Source organism: Primulina tabacum, chromosome 1 (assembly GCF_025594145.1).
Source record: "Primulina tabacum isolate GXHZ01 chromosome 1, ASM2559414v2, whole genome shotgun sequence".
NCBI lineage: Eukaryota > Viridiplantae > Streptophyta > Magnoliopsida > Lamiales > Gesneriaceae > Primulina > Primulina tabacum.
Window position 1 is genome coordinate 47,648,672 of NC_134550.1, and position 22,067 is coordinate 47,670,738.

Here is a 22,067-nt window from a genome sequence, read left to right on the forward strand (position 1 = left end):
TATGTGTTCATTCATATTTTTCTAATTGTTAGCAATATTTTAAAATATTAATCCATTACAACTTTAAAAAAATTACGTCAAAACATTAAATAAAAAATATAGAAAACGTCAAAGAAACCCCACCAAAAAATCGTTTATTAAAAAGAAAACGTTTTGGAGTCTTGTAAGTGAAGTTAATGTGGTGAGTTGAACTGGTGACAAAATTAATGATCAGGTGACTGAGAAGACGAAGGACGTCGCCGGAAAAGTGTCGGAAACCGTCCAAGAAGCGGCGGGAAAAGTGAAGCAAACCGAGCAGGACGCGTGGGGCACCGTCAAAAACACCACCCAGAAGATCAAAGACACGGTGGTCGCCAAGGCGGAGGCAACCGCCGAAGAATCAAGAATGCAAATATTCCATATTTCCTACCCATTTTGAAAACTCGATAATTTGACCATACATTATTATTAGAATTGAATTTTTGTAATTGGTAATGAATGTTCTACCTAGAATATCAAATAGTCAATTTGTTTTATGTTACATCTTTGAATCGATTAGCAACAAATTAATTTATTTAAGGATTAAAATCATCAATTGGTTTATACAGCATTTTCTCAGATAATTTACAAAATAATTCATGTGATAAATAGAATTGATAAAAAAATTTCGTGTCACCCTTCTGACAATACCCTAAAAATGAATCTAGAAGTAACATTAATTTTCATATATGGTGAAATCCTGAACAACTGTGGGCCCACATATATATATAAAGTCAACCTTTAGATATACTTTTAACGCATTAACCAAAGTATAATTGTTTATGTAACATTGAGATACTATATTTAACTAGGGGTGATACAAAATGAATATGTCTCTTGTGATATGGTCACATAAATATTTATCTGTGAGACGAGTCAATCATACCGATATTCATAATAAAAAGTAATACTTTTAGAATAAAAGTAATATTTTTTCATGGATGACCCAAATAAGATATTCGTCTCACAAAATACGATACATGAGACCGTCTTACACAAATTTTTGCCATATAAATATATATCATACCGAATATTATGATATTAAAAAATATTTATCGATTTTGTATCGAAAATTTCAGTATACCGAGATTCTGTATATCAAAATTTTTATTATATATAATTAGCATATCAAGTATACTAAAATATTATGATATATTGATATTTTCTGATGTGATTAATGATTCAAACAAGAAGAAAATTAAAAAAAGAGTCAATTACGACATCATTTTTCTGAATAATAATAGTAAGCAATTATCTATTCCATATGATGCTTGAAGAAAAAAAAATAGTTCTTCTGTATAAATTATTTTCTGGTGTTAAATAAGTACTGTGTGAAAACTTTTTAATCTTTATTAAAATTAAATTTTTTGAGATCCATGATTTCGTAAAATTATTTAATAAATAACTTTTTGAATGTGTAATTTTTCTATATTTCATCATATCCAATACGTGATGTCAATTTATCAGTGTTCACTAATATATATATATATATCACGGGTTATTCACATGGTAATTAAATTATTTGTTGATAAAAGCTATGTGGAATAATTTTAGTTGGTAAAAATAAAATAAATTGTCGAGAGTAAAATATATATATAAATTTTTTATATAATGATTTTTTTATGAAAAGACACGAGATGATCAGAGAACAGTTTTCAATGTTTTTCTATAAAATAAAAAATCGAATTGTCACTTACGTGGTTAGAAAGATTTTTTGAAACTGTGGATCTCAAATAAAATTAGATATGGGGATTTGTATCGTTTCATACGGTTTTTAGAGTTGCAAAAAAATTACAAAAGTAAAACATTTATTGAGCAATATTGATGCTAGTTTCTTCAATAAAAAGAACTTAATTTAATATAATGCGATCAAAATTAAGCATAATACAAATAATTAGCATATATTAATAAGTTTCTCATTATAATATGTATAAAAAACATAAAATCTAACTTGAGTCAAAGTCTGAAAGATCGAATAAATGAATTGGGTCAAAATTGGACAAATTTATTTTTATTTGACATTTAATACAATTATAAAATTAATGATTTTTTATTTATTTGTCTAATAAATGTCCCGTGAAATATTACATAAATATCAATATAATTCTAAAGAAATAAATAAATAAATAAGCGTTACAGACAATTTAATTTGGAAAAAACTTGTGTGAGACGGTCTCATGGGTCGTATTTTGTGAGACAGATATCTTATATGGGTCATTCATGAAAAAATATTACTTTTTATGTTAAGATTATTACTTTTTATTGTGATTATAGGTAGGATTGACCCGTCTCACAAATAAGGATTCGTGAGATCGTCTCACAAGAGACATACTCATTTAATTTTTATGCATAATATAATAAGGTACGGTTTAGAATTATTATCCAATCACGCTTTTTAAATAAATTACAGTTCGATTAAGAGGGTTTGAAAAATATCACAAAAATTATTCTAAAATCGTGTTATTGAACAATTTTGTGAGATAAAGCCGATCTTAACCAAATTTAAAAAAAAATTATTTTTTATTTTAAAATATTATTATAATTAAAAATATAATCAAATCGACTTATATTGTGAAGTCGTTTATTGTTAAATATTTGTTCAACTGCATGTGAGAATTCAGATGCGTAATTTTCTTTTGAAAATCGAAGCTCATTTGTTCTGAAGCCCCAACACCTCATCCTGTTCACGTGAACGCATGTCGATCCCCGCGACAAATTCCATGACCGCCAATAACATTTTTACGCAGAGACCATAGACAAAGCTAGCTTATAGAGTAAAATTTTATGCTGATTCCCCACCAAAAAACTTTATAGTGATCGAGTTTTGGATTTTACCGCAGAATGTAGCAGCCGCAGCCAACGAGCTTCGCCCGCCGTTATGTCCACGAATGGGGACAAGACGAAGGAGCCACTGCCCTCACAATCGGTCCCATCTCTCTCTCTCTCTCTATTCATGCTTTCCATGTGTTCATATATTGAGACTCTTTATTTTGAAGCGATATATATGCTGGCTAGCGTACGCATTATGTACAAATATAGGTACCGCGTACGAGACTTCTTCCTTCTGTAGCTGACGGTACATTGCTTGTTTTGTACTTATATACGTGTGTGTGTGTGTATATATATATATATATATGTATGTTATGTCATGCATTTGGATACCTTCAGAATGGACAATTTAGCTGTGGTTTTCAAAAGACTGAGGCACCGCTGGAGTGCACCATTCAGGAGTGTACGTATGGATACTGGCGTACAATCCGGGGTTTGAGCGGTAAAAAAAGCAGCGGCACGAGCTTTTATTTCTTTGTTGTTTTCTGCATTTTCCTCGCTTCTAAAAATTTTCAAACTCCATTTTCATCTTTCTTAATTAAGAGCGCAACTCCACCAACAAACGATTTGAACCCATCTACAAACGACAAAAGAAGAAGAAATTAATTGAAGGAGATTGAAACTCTCGAGAACTGACCAGACCATCATGTGGGTTCTTGGTTTCAGAGGGTTTAAATTTGGTGCTGCTGTTCTACATCAATCTTCACTTCATGTTTCTCATCTTTTTTGGCTTCTATATATTTCCTCGTCTCCGTCGGAATATTTTCTTTTTTCCCGTAAATTCTCCCAACTTTAAAATGATATTGCTATGAAATCCCTAGTTTATGTGAGTTTCTCTCTTCAGTAGGGAAAAAATCCTGTATATTTGGTAAAGTGTAGATTGATAAAATGGGTCGTTTTCCTTTCGTTTTCTATTATCTATTTTCAGTATCGTATCTGATGGTGTGTGTGGTTTGGAGGAGTCCCAGATGCTTTATGTTGCAGGATTTAATTTGAAGCGGGCCCTTTGTATCTTGTTTCCTCGATCAGTTACAGAAACACTCTTCCTGCTTTATCCGTAAAAACGTATATTTTCCTGTCCACCTTTTTTCTCAAATATCTCAAAATTTATCCGAAGCTAGCTAGAATGATTAGAAATGAGTGTGTTCCTACTGGTGAACGAGATGATTTGCATGCAAATGCTGGAAATGTTGAGGTGAAAATAGAAATGATGGAGGTGGGTGATCTGGATATTGCAAACCCTAGCTGTGGTTTTGAAGCCATGGAAGAAGAACACCAGCAAGTAGTTGTGATGGAGACTGTTGGTGAAAAAGATTTATGGCTTGATAGAGATCAAGATAATTTTCTTGATGTGAATGAAGATTCCGTTTTCTATGGCGACTTCCCACCTCTACCTGATTTCCCTTGCATGTCGTCCTCCTCATCGTCGTCCTCTGTGTCGCCGGCCGCGAATCCCACCGCCGCCACTTCCTCCTCCTCCCGTGCATCCTCCTCTCCGACCGCCGAGGAAGATACGGGACAAAGGAATTTTCAGCAAATTAAAGGGGGTGATCAGGTGAAAGCCGGGCGTGCGGCTTTGTCTTCGACAGCCTCCATGGAGATCACGCCGCCGTCTGAATATGTTGGTGTAGGCAATGTTGACTGCATTGATGTGATGGAAACCTTTGGTTACATGGATTTATTAGACAATAATGATATTTGGGACCCATCTTCAGTTTTCCAAAGTGAGAACCCTCAAGAATTCACGGAAGATCAGGCGGCAGCCATGGTGCCGCTGCCGCAGGACCAAAAAATGCTGATTGAGGAAGAAAATGATGATGGATTAAGTTTTATACATGGGAACAGCGAGCTTGCTATGCTGTTTTTCGAGTGGTTGAAGCAAAACAAGGATAACATTTCTGCTGAAGATATGAGGAACATAAAGCTGAAGCGTTCCACCATTGAAAGCGCTTCTAAGCGTTTGGGCAGCACAAAAGAAGGGAAAAAGCAGCTTCTGAAACTGATACTCGAGTGGGTCGAGCAGTTCCAGCTTCAGAAAAATCGGACAAGGGAAAGTGGCCATCAATCTACATTTCCCTCCCAAGAAACTGCCCAGAACCTGGTATTTAATCCAAACTCGTACTCTTATCCAAATATGAACTACAATCCTCCGTACCCTCATCCTACAACCTGCTTTCCTACCAACCCCTGGATGCCGCCTCAAGTCGCCGGGGCTGCCACCATGGTGGCGCAATCGCCTGCTATGGAAGGGTATAGTGGCGGTGACCCTTATACGAACTATAATCATGCCGCTCCTTTAAATTATCAAGTAGCAAATGGCATTCCATATCTAGCTTCAGCTGAATACTCGTCCATGGAACAAGCTCAATCTTGGGCTCCAATGGCGCCATTCACCATGCCCCCACCGTCTCAGTTTAGTCCTTTCCCTGATAATGGTAACCTTTTTCCTCAGCCATATAATTTATATGGGAACCCGTATCTGCTCTTTGATAAAAACGGGGAGAGATTGGTGAAATTGGGATCATTGGCGACTAAAGAAGCCAGGAAAAAGAGGATGGCTCGCCAGAGATCCCTTTATTCATACCACAATCGGCGCAACAGTAACCCAAATCAGAATCATGAGCAAATAAATGATCAGCATGTTGTGGCTGATGACTGCGAAAATGGCAGTCAAGAAAGACCCGCCGAAGATTGTATGTACTGGTCGTCGGTTGCTTCTTCGGCTAATTCTTCGGTGGTGGCCACGGTTCCACCGGTTGATGTATCACAGCAACCAAACTATCCGCGACACGGTGCCTCTGATCGACGGCAGCAACAGGTTCTTATATCTGCCTCTTTAGATCATCATTTGGGTTCAAAATTGATGTTGCAAGTTAAAAATCTCGTTTAATTTGATTCACTGTTGGTTTTATGATCTGAAGGGATGGAAGACGGAGAAGAACTTGAAGTTTTTACTGCAGAAAGTGTTGAAGCAAAGTGATGTCGGTAATCTTGGAAGGATTGTATTGCCAAAAGTAATGAATTTTTTATATATATATATTTTGTTGTATTCAACAAATTATATAGTTAATTTGGTTCATAGTTTTTTAGAATTTAGACTTGTAAAACTTTGATGAAAGTTTAAATGTGGTAAAATTAATTATCAGAAAGAAGCCGAAAGCCATCTTCCAGAACTAGATTCAAGAGACGGAATTCCCATTGCCATGGAAGATATTGGAACTTCTCGCGTTTGGAATATGCGATATAGGTATGTATGTATATATCTTACTATTATAATGACATGCGATTCCCTTTAAAAATTTGTGAACTATTCATGTGATTTTGTTCCGATCACCTTTTATCCAGTTAACGATGATTTAATTTATGGGTACCAGGTTTTGGCCAAATAACAAAAGCAGAATGTACCTTCTGGAGAACACGGGTAATTTAAGCATTTTCGAATGTCATCTACACTTGGATAAAATCTGAGTCTATGTTACTCGATGATCAAAGAAAACCGGAACAATTTATTCGTAATATTTGTATGTTTCATGTTTTTTTAGGTGAATTTGTGAGGATGAATGGACTTCAAGAGGGAGATTTTATAGTGATTTACTCCGACATGAAATGTGGCAAATTTGTGAGACTTTCTTCCTTGTAATATCACATTTATCGTTGTTAAAGGATACTGATCTGGTGCAATATTGTATAGATGATCCGAGGAGTAAAAGTGCGACAACCCGGGACGAAATTGGAGGGCAAGAAGCTGGCGACAAGGAAGAATGCTCGAGGCTTACCGATTTCCAGAACCAGCCCTAATTCACTAGCACCTATCAAGCAATCCGTTTGATGTAAAGAAACGAGCCCGAGTAACCCGAAAAGCCTCGGTGCGATGTACATTTGTTGAAGAACACTCCGTTGTGCTTGGTTTTTTGGTGTCTCGTAGCTTGGTTTAATCTTTGGACGTCAAATGCCAAATTAATTAAACCGTGTGCTCGAATGTAGTTAAAGAAGGTGTTCTAACGTTTGGATGCTACCTTTTTGGTGTTTTTTTTAATTTGTTGTATTATTCCATACTAGCTATTATCAATTCATAATGTGGTCATTATTAATTATTTCTAATATTTTTATGGTGTTAATAATTTGATTGGAAGCCCGGTTCCAAATTAATCCTTATTCGAAAGTTGCAATAAATTTAGTTGCTGAAAACATTCCTAGATACAAATCTTATGCGGGTCGAATCAAATTTATTTACAAATGTGGGTTAGATTCTTGGCTACAGAGAGCGATTTTTTCTTCGTAGATCGAATTAGACTGAAATCGATTCAATCACTTGTACAGTAATTCAAATTTGACCCCCTGTGAATTAAAGAAAGGAGGAGATCAACCAAAAAAAGAAATGTTAGGATTATTATTTTATCTTTATGAGATTTGATCGAATCTCGTACTTATCGGAACCTCTTATTTATCGATGAGAATATATCCACATTACCTAGCCGCATTAGGGCCTGGGCTTGCCAACCACCTGATCCAGATGTAACAATTTTAGAGTGCATCAATAGTATCTTCATTTTTTGATCTAAAAGAAGCATGAAATTTAGACTAAGAAAACCTGGTAGGATTCCGAGCCCTTCTCTTTGTGCTCTTTGTTATAAGGTGTGTTTCCTTGATCTCACGTGGCATATCAGATGGTATAGACGTGGATCTGAGTGAAACGTAAATGGACGGCCGGATTATCTGACGAATAGGTTCCCGAGGTAATCGTACGTGTCCCGAGAAAATCTGGTCCCTTTGTTTGATGTTAATCGAACGGCTGTCATGAGCTTCCCTGCAGTATAAATAGAAGAACAATTTTCCTCATTTTCACATTTAATCTCTCCGAGTTGTTAATCTGTCAAAAATTTGAGAGCTTTCCTCACCAGCGCGACTCACTCCCAATCACTAAACCTCCGACCCCCCGCCCCCTCCCTCGGTAAGTTCATTCACTTTGAGTAAGTCTAAGTTTTAAGATCTCTTCCCCGATGAGTGATGCGCAAGAATTAGTGAATTACCTAGATGAGACCCTGTACGAAGCGGATGAGCCCGGACCCTCTAGAATCGAGCAGGGCCTTCCGAGCCCTTAGAAACCCATAGAGAGGAGAGTCCCGAACCCTATCCCCCTGAGACCCGACAGAAAAATCGAAAAGATTGAGGCAATTGAAAGTCGATGAAGCCCGATTGAGAGAAGAAGGTCGACCCCTGATATGAGTTCTTTGCTTCCCAGTTAGATCCCGACCTCGTGCCAGCTATTAAAGAGGGGGTCCGGCATTCCCCTTAGGTATAAAGTACGTATCCTTGTTCGGACAGATCGAGCCCATCTACCTCCGAGGAATACCACACTTTTTATGTAGACCAGGCAGAAATAGGTATTAGTTTCCATGTGCCTAAATTTATCCAAACCACCTGTAAATACTTCCAGATATGTCCAAGCCAGCTGAGCTCGAACTATTTTAGCTCCCTCATAGCTTTGAGAGTTTTCTTTTCAATTTTTCAAGTTCCCGTAGGTATTGGGAACCTTCTTTAAGTTTATTTAGATAAAGAAGGCTGCCCGAGTTGTTTTTGCTTGCCATACACCCTAAGTACAAATTTTTTAAAGAGAAGCCAGACTCTCATAAGGGATGGAACAATAGGTATTTTTTTGTTAAGTCCTCCAAACCATGGCCCTGTGACATGGACTGGATCATGAACTTCACCCTCCTCACGGAATTAGCCGATTTGACCCATGACTTCACAAATTTTTTAGCAACCATGAGCATTAAATGTTTTAACATTGAGAGTCTGGTGGAGGATGACTTACTATGTAATACAATTTTTCCCGGGAAAAAAAGTGGGGCTGAGGACATAGGTAGGTCCTCCGACTCCTTTATTTTTGTTATCTTTTTTTTTGAGCAATTACCCTCATTTATTTTGTATGCAGACGATCGTATGATGAAGAGCGAAATGAAGGCTAAAATGACCAAGTTGAATAGGAAGAGGGCCGAGCCCTCTAATGAGGATACTGCGATCGAGCCCACCCCTCAACCGTCCAAGAAGCTGTCCAAGAAGAAAGAGGGGTCGGACTCGAGCCCCCAACCTTTGAGCCATAAGGGTCCCAACCGTCTGTCCTTTCTTAGGATAAGGGCAAAACGGGTGAGGCTTCTTCTCGGCCCGAGCTAGTGATACTGGAAGGGTCTGGGCATCCCCGTAGTCCAGACGTATCATTTTTGGTCCAAACCTGATGCGCCTGGGGCTCTGGGTCTTGTCTAGAACTTAGTCTTGTCCGTGGACTTGGGGATCCTTGACTCGGCCTCGGACTCCCTGGTGGAAGAATCAATGGCCCTCGGGCTTATGCAAGTAACTTGGTGTTGCGTGTTTTCTTAAATGCTCGCAAGTGCACGACGTCAAGTTATAGTAAAATGAATTTTTAAGTACGAGTGTCGATCCCACGAGGAGTGTAAACTAAAATTATATCAATGTTTGTAATTAAAATAGTCTCAACTTTATTTAGAAAAATCAAAAGAATGTTTGGTTTATGTACATGACTTGATTGCAAGAAATTAATTAAACTAATCACTGAATGGAGAAATATCAATGAGAGAAAATATCTAGAGGAATAATTTCACTAAGTTTCTACAATAATTCTTCTGGTTGTATTTAAATTCCTGAATTCCTATTATTTAATGACCAAGAACACTTACGTATTTTATTTCTCCTTTCCCAAGCGACGAATAAATTGTACCAATCAAACTTCGATTCAGTTATTCCTAATAAAATCTACGTTTAACTGGTAAAGGCAAACAATGTTCTTACCTAAGCCTCGCTAAAGTTATATGCCTTCCGAATGATATAAACATTCAACGATGCATCTCTAATGATCTATAATCCTAGTCCCTCTCCCGAGTTGTAGAATTAATCAGACTAGCATACAATTTATGGCCAGTAAATTGCAGTGAAATAATAAATTGAGAACGCAATTAAAAAAAATGGAATTCAATCATAAAAATATCCACGTTAAATCATCGTATAGACAAAGCTACGTCAACCTCTAGAATGAAATTTAGTTCATCACGAAATCCACGAGAACACAAGACATATTCATAGTTCTAGACATCGCTACACTATAAAATAAAGAAGCGAAGGAAAAGATAACAAATCCGAAGTGTCGTCTCCGTCCCCAGATCCGTCGTTCTTCGTATTTGTGATTGTTCTTCGCGCTCCGAATCTTCGTCTCGTATTTGCTTGTGCGTTTCCTCTCCCTAGGCGGCTGTTTTCTCGTGTGTTTCTCCAAATGACAGCTCTCCCGTTTTTCTGACCTAACTCGCGCATTATATACGATTCTGGACACTCGGCGCGCGCGGTGGCGCATGATCTCGCGCGGCTGCGCGTGATGTTCTGTCGTGTGGCTTGCTGCTGCGCGCGCACGGTCGCGCGAGTTGTGGTGCTGCCGCGCGTGCCTCTCGGGACTTTATGTTCTTCGGTGCGCGCGCGGTCGCGTATGATGTCGCGCGGTGGCGCGCGAGCTACTGGTTCTCGCATGTATTGGTGTGCGCGCGCCTGCGCATGATGTGGCGCGGCCGCGCGCAAGTCTCTGGCCGATTCTGTCATGTAAGTGCGCACGGCTGTGCGTGATCGCGAAAGGTTCTGTCCGACAGTGTGTTGGTTGTGCACTTGTTTTCTTGGCTCACTTGGCTTCGTGTCCGCTTTTTCTCCATTCCTGAAAAGACAATCAAAACAAACCAAAAACGTATAATTCTGTTCGAAATAAGCATAATTCAAGATGGAATTTAATATAAATTTAGTGCAAATCTTGCACTTATCAAACCCTCCAAACTTGAACTTTTGCTAGTCCCGAGCAAAATAGAATAAAAGCTAATAAATAAGGAAAAAATTACGCACACTACCAAAGTCATGGATATGCGAAAAGTGATATTGACCTCCGACTTATCTACTTTCATATAATTCACGATTTCCCAAGAGTCACGTGTGTGTGTAATATGTCAATGTTCGTTTACCCCATCGAATGCTCAAATAGAGTCGTAATGCCCATTCGCCTTACAGAGTCAAGAAATCATCAGTTCAGTTCAACTCACACTCCATTAAAATATAAATTCACATTCACAGATCACATAGGACTTTATCGGTGATTATTTGGCTCGAAAGATGGTCAACACAATAATGCCAAAGATGAAATCACACAATGAGATGTTTGCACGCAAGTGATTAAAGTCTATACTCATTGACAATGTTTTTCAGGTATCCATAGGCTTGACTTAAACAACTTTTCTCCACTAGTATATTGGATAAATGTGACAAGGTTAATAGGTCTTATAGGCTTGTAACGTTAGGCCACGGCTCACGGCTACAATAAAGGATATGGAAATCAAAATTTGAGAGAAATAATCAAATCTTCATCATTTTCACTATCATTTCATTCACCATCACTTTATTGCTTTCTTCTCATTCATATCCTTCATCTCCCATATATTTTCTTTTTCACCACTTTTGATTCACACATTTTTTTTTCTCTTTTCAACTCCATTTAGCACATTTAACTTTTTCTTTTCTTTTCAAGGAGTATTTGAATCATTACAACACCCATGAACTTATTTCTCTCAAAATTAGGTAAGACAATAAGTGTATAAGCTTCATTAGGTAGTCGTTGTGGGATGTAGAATAGATACAAGTGGGGGCTAATTGTATGTCATTGACATACACCACTTGATTTTTAATAGGCTCAAAATGGGACACTAGGGATATTTCATGTTCATTTGGTAGGCTCGAAAGCTCATAAAAGGCTCCAAAGATCGCCTAAATCATTCCTATGTCACATATTATCCGTATTTCGCCTCGAAAAGTGTTCAAGCAAGTTCTAGATTTCCGTCAATCCATTAGTCAACTCATACAAACCAGTCACATGCAATTTTCAATAAAAATGATATATGAAATAGGTGCACGAAGAAAATTTAAACATCTCAATTAATTTGAAGCTCAAAGGGCTACAATTGACAATAAGCAAAGAACACAGGCCCAAGGATATTGTGAAAAATTGCCCAGCTCATTCCTATGATTGAAAAAGTGTCAATCAATGTCATGCAAGAATTACCAAGAATCAGATCTCCCTCATCTGTTTAGCATCACAGGCATGCAACTTGTCTCTAAGCAACGATAGTATCAACAAACACGACAGTGCAAAATAATTGTGACTCCTAAGTTATCATGAACACATATATATTTCAGGATCGCAATTTATTTTTCATCATCGGTCACACATTTTACTTATCTATGACTCTACCTAACAAATCTAGCATGCGATAAATAAAAAAATCAAACTAACTACTGAGCAATAAAACAAAAAATTTGCAGAAAAATTCTAACAAGCAATTTTACCTCCCCCCAAACTTAAAGTATGCATTGTCCTCAATGTATAAAAATAAAGAACATGACAACACATACCTCGCTCCCGAGTGTCAGAACTCGGGGCTCGAGTCATCGTTCCCGGTATCTTCAGCATCATCGTCCATGGGTTGTGGCGGTGATAGATTTGGTGGTGGGTACTATGGTGGCCACGCTGGATATGATGGAAAGGGAGTATCCTCGGGTCCAGTAGGTAGAAAACGCTGGGCGAGCACCGATGTGAAGTTCATCATATAAGACATGAAAGTATTAATAGTGTGTCGGTGCTCGGCCAGCTCTTGGCGCTGAGCCCGCATCTCATGTTCCATTCGGAACATCCTGTCTCGCAAACTGGATCGAGGGATCGATGGTGGTGGCGGCGGCTGGCGTTCTCTGGCTCTCTGATTATAAGCTTCCCTAGCCTCTTGTCTTTCCAATTCGCTTTCAAAGCGCAGGCGGTGTGGAGTATATACCGTGATTGGGCCCTTTGCTTTCAAAACATGTTCATCTGCGCCCCATTGCACACCGACATGAAGACATAGGGCAGTGATAGTATGTGCACAAGGGAGGCTGACGGTAATGAGTCCCGTACCAGCACGCATGATAAAACTGTGAATGAGCTTCCCAAGATCGACGGTCTTCCCAGTCATTATGGCGTAAATCAACGCCACTTTATCCTTTGTATTTCTGTCTGATGTGAGGAGGGCATGATTCGTGATAGAATAAAAGATGCCCAACTGCGTGGGTCACTGCGTAAGTCAGATTTCTTCAAAGTGACTGGGTAGCCTTGATTCAAGCGCCACTCTGCACCCTCGATGCATAAGCTCCTGATAATCGCATCGTAATCCACATTGCCAGTAATCAAAGCAGTATATTTGTCATTTTCAAAACTCGGCATGATTGTAAATAGCATTAATGGTTGCCGAATCGAAATAGACCAGTTGCCCTCTTACCAAAACTCCGTATTCCTCGTGCTTGATTCTCAGATTAGCATAGAATTCTCGGACTACGGTTATAACTGCATCTGGCGGTTACTGTGCTATATCTACCCACCCCCTTCGCTCAACCTCTTCAATTATTGCACATTCAGGGTACGTCAGATCTAGCCCTCTTTCTTGAATAATTGACCTAGACATGGTGCTCTCGTAAACTCGGAATGCTTCCTCGTTCCAAAATTTATGAGCATCGTAGGAACGAGAAGAGGAAGCCCCATCCTTCGATCTTTTTCTAGGCGGCATGATTATCAACAGTATTCACACTTACAATCAACAAATATAGAAACAATTCCACCAACAATTGCTTGATCTCTTAAAATTATCTCCAAACGATAAACGTAAAGGAAATGGTAACCTTGAGTGTAGAAGATTAACCGTAGATGACTCTCGGCGGTAGGAGGTGGCGGCGGCGGCTGTTGGTGGTGGGAGAAGATGAGTTGTGTGAAGGTTGTTTGTGAGAGAAGGAGTTGGATTGAAGGAGTTATGGAGTAGTTTTGAGGATGGAGGTTTGTGGGTTGAGTGAATTTGGAGAGGATTTGTGAAGGGGAAGAATTTTGGAGAGGATTTGTTGGGGATGGCGGCTGTTTCTCAGTGAGGAGTTGTGTGTGTGTGAAATTGTGAGATAGGGTTTTAAAGGGGGAGCTGCACGCGGTGCGCGCGGTCGCGCGAGAAGTGGCGCGGCCGCACGCAAGTCTCTAGTTTCCTGCCAATAATTGAGCGCGCGTGGTCGCGCGTAAAGTGGCGCGGCCGCGCGCGCGCCTCTGGTTTCCACGATAATGAGGTGCGCGCTATCGCGCGAGAATTGGCGCGGCGGCGCGCGTGCTTCTGTGCTTGCCCACTGGTCCTGAGCACGCTGCTGCGCGAGATGCGTCTGTCCACCTTTTTTTTTTTCACACCTGCAAAAATTAAAGCAATTCAAATCAATACGCAAATGAAAATAATTAAAAGCAACAAATAAAACATTAAAATGAAATAAAGTAAACAAAATGAATGCGAAAAATCATTGTGGGTTGCCTCCCACACAGCACTTGGTTTAACGTCGTCAGCCCGACTGTCACCAGTCTGATCAGTTTGGTTCGCTCAACTTGACGCTGTCGATATTCCTTACTTTAGTCCCATAGTACGGCTTAACCCGCTGTCCATTCACCTTGAAGGTTCTCCCATCACTGCACTTTAGCTCGATAGCCCCATAAGGAGACACCGTTTCCACAACAAATGGCCCTGACGAACGCGACTTTAGCTTACCAGGGAACAACTTCAGACGAGAGTTGAACAATAGTACTTGTTGTCCTGGTTTGAGCTCCCTTCGGACAATGATTTTGTCATACCACTTCTTAGTTTGCTCCTTGTAGATCTTGGCATTCTCATATGCGTCATTTCGAAATTCATCCATCTCGCTCAACTGCAGTTTTCTAACGTCGCCAGAAGCTTTCAAATCAAAATTTAATTTCTTCACAGCCCAAAATGCTCTATGCTCCAACTCCAACGGCAGATGACATGCTTTCCCAAATACTAGCCTATAGGGAGACATCCCAATAGGCGTCTTGAATGCAGATAGATAAGCCCATAATGCATCATCCAACTTCATAGCCCAATCCCTCCGGTTGGTGTTGACAGTCTTTTCTAGTATTTGCTTAATTTCCCGGTTGGATACTTCAGCTTGTCCATTCGACTGAGGATGATATGCTAGTGCCACTTTGTGCTTCACATTGTATTTAGCCAAAAGTGAGTTGAAAATTCTATAGCAAAAATGCGTACCTTCGTCACTTATGATGGCTCTCGGTGTTCCAAACCTGGTGAAGATGTTCTTATGCACAAATTTCGCTACAACATGAGAGTCATTAGTATTGGTGGCGATTGCTTCCACCCATTTCGACACATAATCAACAGCTAATAAAATATAAGAATTACCAAAAGAAGGGGGAAAGAGTTCCATGAAATCTATGCCCCAAACATCAAAAAGTTCCACTTCCAAGACATTTGTCAGTGGTAATTCATGACGCCTAGATATGTTTCCTAACCTCTGACATCTATCACATGACTTTACTAAGGTATAAATATCCTTAAAAAAACTAGGCCAATAAAAACCAGATTGCAATACCTTAGCTGTTGTTCGTGATGCTCCAAAATGTCCACCATATGGTGAAGAATGACACTTCTCCAAAATTTGTTGAGCTTCGATACCCTCCACGCATCTCCTAATCACTTTGTCAGCACACCTCAACGAGATCTAGAAAGTTAGTACTTGTGTGGCCCTCAATAGTTCATTGATACAACTAGCAGTGAGTTGACATCTCAATGTGATTCAGGACTAAACATGTCCTTAAATGAGCATACCCCAATCACTTCATTCTTACTTATCAACTCCTTGATAATAAGAACGTCAGAACTCAAGTCTGATAGTACCCAACCAATTATGTTAAACGCCTAGCAGCATCGCTTACATGATTCCTTAGGTATCAAATGATAGTGCCTGCAAGAACCATTTCATTATGGTTAGCGTACAGTACGATCCCTTCAACTCATATATCCAGACCGATTCGACAACTATTAGTATATCGAGAGTTGTCAAAGAATCGATACTATGTGTCATGTCGTAGTCGCATCGATGGTATAATCTAAGAAACCCCTTTCTTAGTTATCACCATCACTCTGATCAGAGATTTCAAACTACATACACATGAGATAACATAGGATATCCATACTCGAAGGTAAGCGGTGAATCCCCGACTACAATGAATAGACTCATATATGTTTCGACAGAACACCCAACCTTGCCACCTGATGACCCCATATGAGTCGGTAAACAAGTTAAAGTGCAATGCTACCATATAGAGTCACAATGTTGTCCCGGGTCATAAGGACTAATGGTGTACAACCATAAACTAGGACGTTTCCCTAAGATACTCTTGGAACTCAGCACTCAAGTATTCACTACCTCGATCCGATCGAAGTGACTTGATGCTTCGTTTCAACTGTTTCTCTACTTCACTTCTGAATTCTTTGAACCTTTCAAAGGCTTTAGATTTGTATTTCATCAAATACACCTATACATACCTCGAAAAATCATCGGTAAATGTGATGAAGTAGGCATGGCCCATGCTTAGTGGTGATGCTAAGGGGACCGCACACATCAGTATGGATCAAATCCAATAATCATTTGGCTCGCTCCACGTGGCCCTTCAAGGGAATTTTGGTCATCTTTCCTTTTAGATAGCATTCACAAGTCGCGAGATAATTAATATCAGACATATCAAACATGCCTACTCCCAATAGATTGTTTATTCTTCTTAGGGACATATGTCCTAATCAAGCATGCCATAATTGTTCCGAATTTAAAGTATCTTGTTTTTGCTTATTTGTTGTTGTTATTGCTTGGACATTATTTAGTGAAATATCTTTCAATTTTTTTAAGTTGTAGAGATCGTTTACAAGTTCTCTCGTACCGATCAAACGTTCATTTTGTAAATGTTGCAAACACATTTGCTAAATAAACAAGAATATCCATCTTTATCAAGCATAGAAATGGAAAAAATATTTTTCACCAACTCAGGTACAAACAAAACATCTCTCAAAATTAACTTAAAATCATTGTTCAACTATAAGTAAACATCTCATACAGCCTTGGCAGCAACTCTTGCTCTATTGCTCATTCTCAAGAAGGTCTCACCTTCCTTAAGTCTTTAAATTCTTCCCATCACCTGTAAATCATTACAGAGATGTGAGACATAGCCGGTATATAATACCCAAGAAGTAGAGTTAATTGAAATGTTTTCTTCAATACAGAACATATCATTTCCAGAACTTTTCTGGGCAATATATTCTCTGCAGTTACGCCTCCAATGTCCAGGTCTTTTGCAGTGATGACCTACATCAACCGTCTTGTCATCCTTAACTGGTATGGCTGCCACAGAGGTACTCGGAGATTGCCTCTTCAAGGGCACGTTCTTCTTGGGACGTTGGATTGAACGCTTCTTTCCCTTCCCATGTGGACCAATCTTCGTACCAGATGAAGAACCCAAATAAAGAACCGAATTCTCTTTCTTGATGGTGGACTCAAACGTAACAATCATATTCACCAACTCCTCAAGGGTAGGTTCTAGCTTGTTCATGTTGAAATTCACCACAAAAGGATCAAATGAGCTAGGCAGTGACAAGAGCAACACGTCAGTGGTCAATTTCGATGGAAAAACAAGATCCATTCCAATGAGCTTGTCCACAAGCCCAATCATCTTTAGGCCATGCTCATGGACCGAAGCCCCATCTCGCATGCGTAAAGTGATTAGCTCCTTGACGGTCGCATGTCTAAGAGGTCGTTTTTGCTCACCAAAGAGCTCTTTGAGATGCATATGAATGTCAACAGCATTCTTTGCATCCTCAAAATGCCTCTGTAACTCATCATTCATAGAAGCATGCTTATAACACTTGGCTCGCAAGTCATGGTCACACAAATCCTTGTAAGTCTGCAATTCCTCAGAAGTGCAGCTGGTAGGAGCCTCAGCAGGGGGCGACTCAGTGAGTGTATATGCTCTGCTTTCCGAATTCAAGACTATTTTTAGGTTTCTTAGCCAATTGAGGTAATTAGGTCCGAATAAAATATGTTTGTCGAGTATAGCAGATAACGGGTTGCGTATCGAAGACATTGTCAAATTTATACTGAAAAGTAAGAACAGATAAATGTTAATGATTATTTTAAAATATTTAGTAAGATATAAAGTATGGACTTTCACTTCATAAATTTTCACTCCCACTGTTTTGACATCTTTCACTATCCTCTAGTGAAAACGGGAAACTTCTTTCCTCAGTAGGTACGTAAGGTCTATATAGAAAATTATGATCTCGAATAATATCAGCTAATCATAATTTCTAAAATGTAGTTTCCAATTGCATCAACATGCAACCCTCTATGTAAACTTTTGTCTCACATTTGAATAGGACCCAATAATATGACGTCGATCATCTTTACGTGTCAAGCCTTACCCGTCGATGTTGAACCTCAATGGACGGTCGCCATGAGTTCCCTCAATAATATGAGCCGAAATCATGGGAGTTCCACGTAGTTCACGTCACCATGTCAATGGATGTCACAGCATTATTCTTGTTGGCAAATAAATACGATTATTTTAAATGTTAATTTGTAATTTCGAGCTTTTAAAAAAAATATTTCAGCACTTTTAAAACGGTAGACATTTCAATTGATATCAGAGCAAGGGTCCTGTATAGAGTTGTGCCACCGCTAGCTTCTACAGCTCAGTCTTCAAGCCTCAAGTCTGTAAGCTTTTATGATTTAAATGTTTTAATGTTTTTAATGTTATCACGTGCATGTTTACATGATATATGCTTTACGGTACATGTTTATCAGTCTTTCAGATTAGATGCTTTAAAATTTTTATGCATGTTATGACATGAATTGATAAATTATACGATTTTCATGCACGCTGGCTTTGTGGTGGAATTGGACATGAAGAAAATTTTGCTATTGGACATTAGGAGAGGTTGGAAATGATTTGACTAAATTAATTTCGGTTTGTAGTACTGATGTTCTACTCGTGAGTCATAAGTTAAACTTGAAAATTATGAATGCCTTTGGACTTATAGATTTTCTAAGAAATTACTGATGGTGCGTGGTTGCTAGCCGAGGTAATTTTGAGGACTCCTTGTAAGGATTAATGATTCGGGACTACGACTACCTTTGGAAGTATAAAAACATAGAATTTATTTAGGATGCATGCTCTACCTAGTTGGATTTAAGGATTGAGTCGCACGAATTGATTACTTTAAGGACCTAATTGTAATGACCAATAATTTGAGGACCCAAGTGCAAATATAAAATTCTAAGCGACTATTTTCGAATTTACCGAATCTTGGGGTTAAATTCTGAGTTTTGAGAATTTTAAGATTTAATGAGGCAAAAAAAAAAATCGAAAATTTTTGGGGACCAGGAATGCAAATTTCGTATGATTGTAGGGCCAAAATGGTAATTTTTTAGAACTTTAAGGGCCAAATTGCAAATTCCGAAATTTTTGAGGATTAAATTCGAACTTGGAGGAACACTTGGATTAAATCAGTAATTTTTCAAGGTTATGGGAATTGATTTTGGGTTTAATAAGCTTTAAAAAAATTTATTGAATTTTATGATACGGAGAACCTATATAATGGAATTAGGAACACCAAGGACATATGGGTAATTGTGGAATTTTCGATATTAAGGACAAATGGGATAATATTCGAGGAAAGTAAGAATTAATTTTACAATTTTTAAGAAATTTGGGAACTTATTTGCAGTAAGTGAGAATTGAATGATTTAAATGACAAGAATTATTTGATGATTTAGGTTTGAATGTATATCTAGAACCTTGAAACGATTGGGTTATAATGTTATAAGGAGGAGTAATCGAGGGCATTGTAGGATGAATCAAAGTTGGGTTTGAAAATCTAAGTGTTAATGGAATAGGGCTGTGCCAAATTAAGAATTTAGAGTGTCAACAATTTAAGATAAAGTTGAGCAATTAATTAAGTTATAAGATTCGACAGTAAGTTAACTTATATTTGGGAGCCTAAAGTTAGGTGTAGCTTAAGTTTTAATCATGATCTTAAGAGTTAAAATTATACCTTTGTTGGAATTTAATTTTTCTAGAAAATTTGGGTATGATTGATGGTTAGGTTACTCGAAAGACGCGTGTAAGAATTGAAGTAGACACCTTGTCTTGAGGAATTTTTGAAAGTCATTAAGAAACTTGAGAATAAATGAATATGTGTGTTGGAATTATGTTATCCAATACTATTTGGGTTGTGTAAGCTTGAATTTTAAGTTTATGAAATAGGTGTTCATACGAAAATTTTGGGTGAAATAAAAAACCAAAAGAAACAAGTTGGGATCAACATAATTTACCAATGAACGAGTATTAAGATTCTTATCGAATAAAAAATCTAAAATCTTGATATAAGAATTCTAAAACTCTATGGGTTATAAGTGAAGTTGATTATTAGAGTTAGTCTAATGATAACATGGGTTAACTTATTAAGTTTTACAATCTAGTATTAATTAAGGATTGAGGATACGTAAGGATGCGACATTGGTTCCAATGAAGAAATTTCAAGGGTCTTAGGCCTCAACTATATTATAATTGGGAAGAGAATAGTTTAAGCATGTAATTTATGTTGGAAAGGTTTTATTATTTAGGTGGAAAATCGGTATTGTAAATTTTTGGTTCTATGGATTAATGTACTCGAATTTAAGATTTGCAACAATTTTATATTTAGGGCATGCTTGTAAATAGTTAAGTTACGTAAATTTGGTGCCGTAAGATAAATATTCGATTCAAGGAACTTAGGCTAATATTATTATGGGGTTGAGATAAGGTTTAACTTTTTAAGTGTATTACCAAGGATAGAAGTCGATCAGTAAATTTTGGTGCTAAGGTTACTTAAGTCGAATTGTATAAATGATAATGTAATAGGTTGATGAACATTATGGATATTGTATAAGAAAAGTAAAGTGCGATAAGTTTGGATATACATTTCTAGTATGAGGAACTGCGAGAAAGTCAAAATTTAAGGACATAGAAAAATAGAACTAAGTCACCATAAGCTGTTTTAAGTTGCGATCCGCAAACGAGAATTTTGACAGGCAAATTTATTAAGGATTGATGAGACGTAAGGACAGTTTAACACTTATTTTATCAGAGTAGTGCAGCGGAAGAGTGTATTATTGGGATACTAGAATTAAGAGTCTAAACTTTTGTGTATCGAGATAAGTGAATTTCGAGGACGAAATTCAATTTAAAGGGGGGTAGATTGTAACGTCCCGAAAATCTGAAGGTCCACGGAAACCACATACATGCAAGTTATTAAATTTCTTTGGTATTTTGTTAAATTGTTTTAAAGTATTAAATGCATGTTTATTTCATTAAATTGGGTTTAACTATTTTTATGCATTTTATGGATAATTATTGCATGATAGAATTTATTTCATGAAAATTTTAAAGATCAATGCATTAAAGATTTTTAAGTTTCTTTTCGCGCTCGAACGAGGAACGGAGACCGGAGAATTTTCTGGAAAACTATTTTATTACATGATTAATTTTTATTAATTATTATAAGATGTTTTAAAGGTATTTTTCAAGAAATGGGATTTTATTGGGTATTTTTCTCGCATGATTTTATTTTTAACGGTACGCAAATTTTATCGAATCAGTGGACTCTTTGAGAGTTCGGTTAATATTTTCAAAATTTTTCCAACAAGAAATATTTTTTGGGAGTGCGTTTGGATTTAATGAGCCTAATTTTAAACTTGTTGGCTTAAAACCCTTTTCAAACCTTAATTATTATATTAAGGCCCATTAATCATTTAATTAACTAACTAATTATTATAAAGTAAACTTTAAACCGGCACGCTTTGTATCTCCATTTCTGCATCAAATACGTCATATATGTATGTGGATGTGTTTATCTCGATCTCTCGTGTGCTTATGTTGTCCATCGAAGATTTGACATGAAACTTGCATGGTTTGATTAAATGCTCGCGTTTCTGAATATTTGTGCAAGGGGCTGTTTATGTCATGTTCTTGAAGTTCACGGACTGTTCTCGTGGCTTAGTGCAGTAGGTATCCAAGTAGATGCTATGGCCGAGAGATTGGTTGAGAGATTGGCTTGTTTTGCTTGTGGTTCGGTGATAGGATGGGGCCGGCAGTGCAGGGGCCACTCCAAGGCCTGGACCAGACCCTGCTGGGGCTGCTCGCATAGTCGGCCGATCGTGTGGAGGCGACACTAGTTCGGGTAGTGCGTTGATGGTTCGAGTGTGCGTGTCCAAGGTCAGGTGCATGGGGCTGTTTC

At 38.0% G+C, this 22,067-nt stretch overlaps 1 protein-coding gene and 1 long non-coding RNA gene across 2 annotated transcripts; both read left to right on the top strand.

Moving 5' to 3' along the window:
• Positions 1-2,838: 2,838 nt before the first annotated feature.
• Positions 2,839-6,979, top strand: LOC142519092 (B3 domain-containing transcription factor ABI3-like). The gene is made up of 6 exons (XM_075622000.1): positions 2,839-5,665; positions 5,769-5,861; positions 5,994-6,094; positions 6,222-6,268; positions 6,390-6,466; positions 6,539-6,979. The coding sequence occupies exons 1-6, from the start codon at positions 3,974-3,976 to the stop codon at positions 6,674-6,676; spliced, it is 2,148 nt and encodes a 715-aa protein (XP_075478115.1). The 5' UTR covers positions 2,839-3,973; the 3' UTR covers positions 6,677-6,979.
• Positions 6,980-7,711: 732 nt separating this feature from the next.
• LOC142519099 (uncharacterized) lies at positions 7,712-9,381 on the top strand. The gene is made up of 2 exons (XR_012813706.1): positions 7,712-7,798; positions 8,783-9,381. It is a non-coding gene; the product is annotated as an uncharacterized LOC142519099 (long non-coding RNA).
• Positions 9,382-22,067: the final 12,686 nt, after the last annotated feature.

What these genes read in the sequence shown, in the direction of transcription:
- LOC142519092 (XM_075622000.1), top strand. Translation starts at nt 3,974, where the DNA reads ATGATTAGAAATGAGTGTGTTCCTACTGGTGAACGAGATGATTTGCAT. An exon ending in CTGATCGACGGCAGCAACAG is followed by an intron (nt 5,666 to 5,768) that starts GTTCTTATATCT and finishes TATGATCTGAAG; the next exon opens with GGATGGAAGACGGAGAAGAA. An exon ending in GAAGGATTGTATTGCCAAAA is followed by an intron (nt 5,862 to 5,993) that starts GTAATGAATTTT and finishes ATTAATTATCAG; the next exon opens with AAAGAAGCCGAAAGCCATCT.